We start from the raw sequence: 9125 nt of genomic DNA, 5'->3' as shown, positions 1-9125 counted from the left end.
AGAAAAAACTCGTTGGCCTGGTTGATAGATTGTGCCCGATTCGATCGATTCAGTGAGTTTTTTGCGTTAGTTCTGCTTTTACCTTTGTGCATCTAGTTGGTATAATCTATCTTGTCATACAATTTTTCAGTAAAATGATAAGTGACATCATAAAACCATTACATGTATATAAAAAATAATTTGACACTGTATACAAAAAGTCTTTAAAAATATCTATCAAGTAAAAGCTAGATCAAACTATAGAAAAAGCGCAGACGTTAAATTCAATCACGTTTGTCCGTGAAACTAATTATATCAAGCATTGTACCAAGAAAAGAAAAACAAAGACTTAAACACACAACACATGAGTTTCATTTAATTGAAATTAGTAAAACACGTTGTCTTATCGACTTCGAACATTGATAACTACAAAACGCTGTGACACGAAATGATCAGACAGAATGGTATACCACACGTAATCACCATTCTACTTAATTATTAGAGAAATACAACAGAAAACGAAGAAAAGTATACGATGTCATTCATGCCGAAGCAATCATGTATTTTTTTTTTCTAGTTGTTGTCGTACCAGAGCTGCTTCTGGAGTTTGTTGATAACGTCCTTGTCAACCTGGAAAGCCTTGGCAAGAATATCCGCGTTGATCGGAGGGTCGGACCCGAACACGGCGTTGGCGATGGTGATGACTCCCGGGTTTTGGCTGCTAAGTCCGGCGAAAGCCACCGCCGGAGCGTGACCGGTGTTGAACTGAAAGTGGATGAGACCGATCGGGAACACGAACACGTCACCTTTCTTGAGGTACTTCGTGAAGAGCTTGTTTTTGGCGCCTTGGATGTTCGAGGTCACGAAGCCCACCAAGAGCTCTCCCTCGGCCACCACCAGGATTTCTGAGGCGCGTGGGTGAGTGTGTGGTGGGTTCTGTCCGTACGGCGCGTAGTCGATACGCACGAGCTGTACCCCGAGAGTGTTGAGCCCTGGGAGTTTGTCGACGGTCACAGCGGTTACAATCGAGCCGACAGGGTTGTCGGTGTTTCCGGCCACGTCGAGGCCCGAAGTGAAGAAATCGTCGGCCTTGGCGAGCATTGGATCCTTGCAGAATCTCCCGTTCACAAACACTGCTCATATAAAAAAGAACAATATATACGTCAATGTACATGATAAAATAGGGTTTGTACGGATAAAATGAGAGAACAAAAAAAAAAGAGATATATATATATATATATAACAATACATACATCTAGCTAAGACCTAAAATGAGTATACAAATTTAAGAGAAAGTGGGTATAAGTTATAACTTACAAGCGTTTTTAGTGTCGTTTGTAGCGACACAAAAGTCCTGAAGAGGGCTTGGGTCATAGGCAGTGGCAATGGAAGTTGCCAAAGCGAAAAGAACAAGTGAAATAAGGAAGTGAGTGCTCTTCATGATTGATGTTTTTCAGGTACTTTTGTGTGTTTATGTGTGTATTGCAAGTGAAGGATGAGAAATATGCATTATGATCCACGTCTATTTATAGTACGCTTGTGCATGAACTAGTCTATTTTATTTTATTTTTTTCACAAATCGGAAAGAGACCTGGTCTGTTTATTATTTATTAAAGACTTGGTTCAAAACTTATTGCAGTTCTTTACACGTTAATAATTCCCCATTTGTACTATTTGTATAAACAATCATATATGTTAGTTTCTACTAGTGGTTGAAACTGTCAAATATTATTAATAACTGATATGTTTTCGAGTCTCTTATAGCGGTATATTTTGTATATGTATTTTCCGGATTTACTTTGTGAAATTTATATTTGACTATTCTTCCATTTCCTAACTACTCATAGGACTGACTGCCTTATATGAACGTACTTTCAGTTGGAAGGCTTTCTTGATGGCTTTAAAATTTTGGGTCATATAGTCTGATGATAAATTATTGTGACAGCTCTTTGAATTATTTTCTAAACCTAACTGTAGAGGAACATTTATTTTAGTTTAAATTACCCGTATTTTGGGTTGGTCCTGTTTAAAATACACGAACATATGTCCTATATTTAAATACCTAACCGGCCCTCCAAATCTAAGGGTTGACTGGATTAAAGTTCATTGGAGGACTCTTATTAAAAAAAATAGACACACATATTAAAATTAAATTAAAATATATTTTCGTACTAATATTTAAACCACGGTAGTGTATTTTTAATAAACAGGTAATAAAAAAAAAAGTATACATAAATAGATTTTCATTAGTGCCACCGTTATTCAAAATATTTCGGAGATTATTTGCACTAACAAAACTAATTTATTTACTTTATCTATATGTAAACACTTGTCCGTAATAATTATAAATTAAGAAGAAAAATATATTTAAAAAAAAAAAACGTTTCGCCCATTGGATAAAACCCCAGCTTTGACCAAAATCTCAAAATTCATATCACATGATCCGTTTCTATGAAACTTTCAAAGCAACTTTCGTGTATATATAATAATAATTGTACTAGTTTCTATGAACCGTTTGTTCTCAATGAAAATATAGTAAAAATAAATAAATTTAAAAGCGTATCTTCTTACTCCCAACGATGCAACCAAGTTTTGGATTGTGTTAGGACAAAACTGGATACAACAACTTATATAAATTTCTATTGATTAAATTGACCAAGAGCCAAAGTCTTTCCATATAAAATAGTGCATGCAGCGCCTGTAATTATTGAAGAGTTCTATCATCTCAATATATATAGTATCCAAATGATATCAAACTATATTATTATAATTGTTGTTAAATAACAATATTAATCACATTTAAGTAAATTCGCCAAGATTTTTCAATATATTATTTATTAGCCATTTGAATGTTGTTGTAATATTTTAAAATTCTGTGTTATATTAGATTAACTCCTTATTGAATTGAACTGTTCTATACATTTAAATCTCCTCAAATCCGATAATTAAATTGAATAAATTATCTCCAAACAGAAACGATTATGATAACGGTCAAACCTTTCAGGTACTCACAACTGCTTTCATCCAATGCTTGTATAGAGCTCAAACCAGGTTATTCTCTCGAACTTGTTAAAACACCGCTTTAATGATAGATACGTTATATTTTACTTAGGCAATAAGGCACCTTGACCACCGTCGTCTTTATAGGTTCCACGCCGGATTAATCAAATCATCATCTAACTTAGACAGAATTCTCGTTGACAATTTTTAGCAACACGAAATAAATTAGCGCACTAGAACTCATGTTTACTTGATTAGAAGCTGGTTTGAATACAGTGGTTCAATTCTATACAAAGAACTGACATATGCACTACTATAAGATTGACTTTGGTAGGCGCTACTTTTACGGCATTTAGTATAAAAGTCATTGTTAAAGCTTAATTATTAGTATACGAGTCGATTATATTGAAATATACCAATAAGAGTACTAGTGCATCACATCAGTTCCGAGAAAGCAGTTGTTATAAGTTTTTGGGGCATCTTTTAAAAAGTGCCTCTAAAATTATGGTGAAACTATTAGAGTATGAGGTGACGTGTACGTGAAGATACACTCGCGTAGCATGAGGAAGAGACTACAGTAGCTTATTGTATTTATATGTGTAAACCAATCATGTAATGTCACATGGCAAGTTAGTTAGGAGTTGGTTAAACAATCACTCTGAGTATATAGCTTGTATCGATAACAGAATTCATCAATGAGAATATTCTTTTCAATTCTCAAACTCATTCTTTGATCTAGGTTTCTCTCTGAAGAGATTCTAATATGGTATAAGAGCTTTCATCGCCGGTAATGGAAAACTCCTCGTCGGCAACGATTGGATCTTCGTCTACAAGATCAGGACCAATTGCCTTCTCGCATTCGCTCTCAATCAAACTCACGCAGGATAACTTTCTGCTATGGAGTCATCAGATTCTGGCCTCCATTAGAGGTCACAAGCTTCTTCGATTCATCAAGAGTTCGGAGAAGCCTCCAGAGTATCTTTCAGAGTCAGATCGGCAACTCAAGGTGACAAATCCGGAATTTCTGGAACATGAACAACAAGATCAATTACTACTTTCATGGCTTCTCTCCTCTATGTCTGAGAATCTTCTCACAAGGATGATTGGCTGCAATGAATCGCACCAAGTCTGGTCCAAACTGGAACAGTATTTCACTGTCACTACGAAGGCACGAATCAAACAGCTCTGTGGTGATCTTGCTGCAACAAAGAAAGGATCGAAGTCGATGAATGACTATCCCCTTCAAATCAAAACTACAATCGATCTTCTTGCATCGATCGGTGAAGAAATCAAGGATGATGTGCATATAGATGCAATCTTTGAAGGTCTAGGGCCTGAGTACAACTCGGTCGTCACGTCCATTGAGACAAGGAAAGAAACTTACAATGTCGCTGAGGTTGAGGCTCTACTACTCAGCCAGGAACGACGGATCACAAAGCAGAACAAAGATCTTGACTCAGCAACTAGCCAGATGGCAAATCTTGCATCCACAAACAATGCTCAAGGAAAAGCTCGCTCAAATTCTTCTTCACATGCGTTCTTCAACAACACCAGGGGTCGTGGACGCAATGGCCGAGGTTGTGGACGTGGTTGGAACTCAAACAATCGTCCACAGTGCCAATTGTGTGGTCGTACAGGACATCTTGCACCGCAATGCTGGCATCGATTTGATCAAAGCTTTGGAGGACCGACTCAAGCTGTTTCTCAAACAAGTGGCGTGCAAAATGGTGCTGGTAGAGGAGCTGCTCCACAGGCTTACTATGGTCATGTCCAGCCATCACCAACACCTGGTGATGCTGTTACCACTGCGTCCTCAGCTCAAGTGTATCAGAACTATCTGGCTCATGCTACACCTGAAATGGTGTATGATCTCACATGGTACCCTGACTCTGGTGCCACTGCACACATCACTCCAGACATGTCCAATCTTGGCAACCACACGGCTTATACAGGGTCAGACAAAGTGGTAGTGGGTAATGGAACTGCACTCTCTATCTCTTTTACTGGTCATTCCAGCTTACAATCCTTGAATACTAATAAGGTGCTGAGACTAGAGAATATTCTACGTGTTCCAATGATAAAAAAGAACTTACTCAGTGTGTCTCGTTTCACAAGTGACAATTTTGTGTTCTTTGAATTTCATCCAACTGTGTGTTATGTTAAGGATCGAGTCACCAGGCAAGTTCTTCTTGAAGGCCAGCTCAAGAATGGACTCTACACACTACCAACAAGTGGAGTCAAGCCTCTTCGAGTGCAATCCTCACCTACAAGAGTCTACTGTGCCAACTCTGTGCCAGCTACAGCAATACCAACTACAGATTCACAACAAGCCACTACTGAGTCCAATACTCTCTCACTGTGGCATGACAGGCCTGGCCATCCAGTTGTCTCTGTTGTATAATCTGTATTATCTAGCTGTAATAAACTGACTCAAAAGATCAATAAAGATGACTCCTTGTTCTGTGAAGCGTGTTGTAAAGGAAAAATACACAACTTTCCATACCCCAGCTCAACTACTACTCACAACACACCTCTTGAGCTAGTTCACTCAGACTTGTGGGGCCCTGCACCTGTGGAGTCTTTAAATGGCTATCGTTACTATATCCACTTTATTGATCATCAGTCCAGGTTCACTTGGATCTACCTACTTCGTGCAAAGTCAGAGGTCTTTCCAACCTTTCTTAACTTCAAAGCCAAGGTTGAGCTGCAAACTGGACACAAGATCAAGGCACTACAAACTGACTGGGGAGGAGAGTTCAGAGCTTTCACCACCTACCTTACTGAGCAAGGCATTGATCATCGGCTCTCCTGTCCTCATGCACATCAGCAAAATGGGCTTGCTGAGCGCAAGCATTGCCATATTATGGAAACTGGGCTCACATTACTAGCTAAAGCTGCTATGCCAATAGACCTATGGGATGAGGCCTTCGGGACAAGTGTGTACCTAATCAACAGACTGCCTACACCAGTTCTACATGGGAAATTTCCTCTGCAAGTCATGTACAAAGCCAATCCAGACTACTCTACTCTACGCAGCTTTGGATGTGCTTGCTTCCCCAACTTGAGATCTTTCAATAGGTATAAACTGGATTTCAGATCAAAGTTGTGTGTTTTTCTGGGGTACAGCATAAATCACAAGGGATATAAATGCCTAGACTCCGATGGCAAAATCATCATATCTAGAAATGTCCTATTTGATGAAAATACCTTTCCCTACAAGTCTCTATTTTCCTCTGACAATACTGAAACACCCAGTGATCTAACCTCACCACATAACACCACATCTGTGATACCATTACACCACAAATCACATGTACCTACATTCTCCACATCTGATCCACCCTTACCAGAACATACCCTATCACCTGAGGGGTACCAACAACCTGCTCAAGAAGTCTTACCCATCTCCCAACTGCAATTACCTACCAACCAACCTATACCCACACAAACCACAAATATACCACCACCTGACCCCTCACCAACCACAAACATCCCCACAAATGTCCATCCCATGTGCACTCGCTCTAAGGCTGGAATACATAAACCAAAGGCTTTCCTTGTCTGTATGCAAGAACCAGACTCAGTTCCTGATGCACTATCTGATCCTGGTTGGTCAAAAGCCATGCAAGCTGAATATGGTGCGCTCATCAACAATGGCACCTGGTCATTAGTTGAACTACCCCCAGATAGACGTGTTATTGGCTGCAAGTGGGTATTCAGAGTGAAGGAAAACGCAGATGGCAGTCTTAACAAGCTCAAGGCCAGACTTGTTGCAAAGGGGTTTCATCAAACTCCTGGGTTTGATTTCTCTGAGACCTTCAGCCTGGTCATCAAGCCCACAACTGTCAGAGTTGTCCTCACTCTAGCCCTGTCACGAGGTTGGAGAATTGCTCAGTTAGATGTCAACAACGCTTTCCTAAATGGAGAGCTCACAGAGGAAGTCTATATGATGCAACCTCAAGGTTTTGAAGTCACTGGCGCAGAATCCAAGGTGTGTCGACTGCACAAAGCCATATATGGCCTCAAGCAAGCTCCCAGGGTCTGGTTTAAGACTCTACATACAACACTTTGGTCACTTGGCTTTGAAAGTGCCAAATCTGATAAGTCCTTATTCATCAGGCAGACAAACTCTGACACCATGTATATACTGGTATATGTTGATGACATCTTGGTCACAGGCAACAAGCCGGCACAGGTTAAGGCAGTTATTACTAAGCTTGATGCCATGTTTGCTCTGAAGGATCTAGGGGAACTGGATTTCTTTCTTTGCATTCAAGAAACAACCACTTCAGAGAGACTTCTACTCAGCCAGACCAAGTATGTGAATGACCTACTCAAAAAGGCAAACTTGAGCTCAGCAAAGGGTATGACCACACCAATGATGAGCAGTCAAACACTCTCAAAGCTTGGTGGCAAACCACTGGAGGACCCTCACCACTATAGAAGTGTGGTTGGTGCACTTCAATATGTGACCATTACGCGTCCTGAGCTAGCCTACTCGGTGAATAAAGTTTGCCAGTTCATGCAAGCCCCGACCGAGATCCACTGGAAAGCAGTTAAGAGGATACCCAGATACCTCAAGGGCACACCAAAGTTTGGTCTTCATCTTCAGCGTAGTGCCTCTCTCAACCTCACTGCCTTTTGTGATGCTGACTGAGGCAGTGATCCTGATGACAGATGGTCTACCACAGGCTGGTGTGTGTATTTTGGCAACAATCTCATCGCCTGGCAATCCAAGAAACAACACACGGTGTCTCGATCAAGTGCTGAAGCAGAATATCGAAGCCTTGCTGGGGTCGTTGCAGAGCTGTCATGGATCAAGTCCATTCTTTCCGAGTTGTGTGTGCTTCAACCGTGTGCGCCTGTGGTGTGGTGCGACAATCTCAGCACAATGCTTCTCTCAGCCAATCCAGTCCTACATGCCAGAACTAAGCATGTAGAATTGGACCTCTTCTTTGTACGAGAGAAGGTCATTCGCAAGGAAATTGAAGTTCGTCACATTCCAGCGTCAGCACAGGTGGCAGATGTTCTCACGAAGCCCATCTCTAGCAATCAGTTCCTCTCTTGGCGGGACAAACTCCGAGTGGAAGATCTAACCGCGCTCAAATTGAAGGGGACTATTAGAGTATGAGGTGACGTGTACGTGAAGATACACTCGTGTAGCATGAGGAAGAGACTACAGTAGCTTATTGTATTTATATGCGTAAACCAATCATGTAATGCCACATAGCAAGTTAGTTAGGAGTTGGTTACAACAACCACTCTGAGTATATAGCTTGTATCGATAACAGAATTCATCAATGAGAATATTCTTTTCAATTCTCAAACTCATTCTTTGATCTAGATTTCTCTCTGAAGAGATTCTAATAGAAATATATAGGGCTTTTTAAACATATAGTAAAAAAATTAGGTATAATAGCTTTTTTAAAAAAAAAATTGAGACATTTTTTCCTAAAATTTGAAGCCTTTTCTTGGCCTTATTTTTTTGAGTTTTAGGCCATTGCCTAAATAGTTTAAGCCTCGGACTATTAGATTTTATGGTTTTATTCTCTCTTCTCAGTTCAAAGATCCTCGGTCCGTTACTCTGTTCGTAACTCTCTTGAAGATCTTTCCAGATGTCCATCGCCGAATCTCCATAGGTCACGCTCGAAGCAATCTCTTTTGTACATGAATTGAGGATCCACGCTATCACGATGTTGTTGTTTCTCCTCCAGGACTCTAGGTGATTCTGATTGGAGGCGCTAGGTTTTGGAATTTAGCCGTCAATGAAACCTAGCTTGCATTTGATCTGTAACGCCATCTTCATCGATCGGCTCCACGAGTAATAATTCTCACCATTCATCTGTTGTGTCACCTAGATCATACCTGGTGAATCAGTATGATGCAAGAAGAAAGGATCAATCACTTCATCGATCGAAGCCGTTCGTGATGTGGCTCTGATCGCCGATGAATCTCCGGTCAACGCTTCTTCGACAGACATCTGTGTACGCCGATATAGGAAATTGACAGGAAGAGAAAGAGAAGAAGATTGTTTTCAATAATGGAGGTATTGATCACAAGCAATTCACAGAGAATTGCTCTGATACCATTTTAGATTCAAGACCTCGGAGAGAAAAACTAGGAACGAAGCGAAGAGGAATTTCAGA

General features: G+C 40.3%; 1 protein-coding gene across 1 annotated transcript; it reads right to left on the bottom strand.

The window, feature by feature from the left end:
- Positions 1 to 398: 398 nt before the first annotated feature.
- LOC149382429 (germin-like protein subfamily 1 member 17) lies at positions 399 to 1470 on the bottom strand. Its single transcript, XM_089630021.1, has 2 exons — positions 1297 to 1470; positions 399 to 1112 (listed from the first exon to the last, which is right to left on the bottom strand). The coding sequence occupies exons 1-2, from the start codon at positions 1418 to 1420 to the stop codon at positions 553 to 555; spliced, it is 684 nt and encodes a 227-aa protein (XP_089486147.1). The 5' UTR covers positions 1421 to 1470; the 3' UTR covers positions 399 to 552.
- Positions 1471 to 9125: the final 7655 nt, after the last annotated feature.

The sequence above is a fragment of the Urtica dioica genome, chromosome 11 (assembly GCF_054948205.1).
Source record: "Urtica dioica subsp. dioica isolate 48M chromosome 11, U.dioica_male_clone48M_v1_H2, whole genome shotgun sequence".
NCBI classification, from domain to species: Eukaryota; Viridiplantae; Streptophyta; class Magnoliopsida; order Rosales; family Urticaceae; genus Urtica; species Urtica dioica.
The sequence above is the reverse complement of the archived record's forward strand: the minus strand, read 5'-3'. Positions and strand labels throughout refer to the sequence as shown.

Bases quoted from the DNA above. Each gene is read 5' to 3' on its own strand.
- LOC149382429 (XM_089630021.1), bottom strand. From the start codon at position 1,420: ATGAAGAGCACTCACTTCCTTATTTCACTTGTTCTTTTCGCTTTGGCA. The intron at 1,113-1,296 runs GTAAGTTATAAC...TTATATGAGCAG, and splicing joins AAACGACACTAAAAACGCTT to TGTTTGTGAACGGGAGATTC.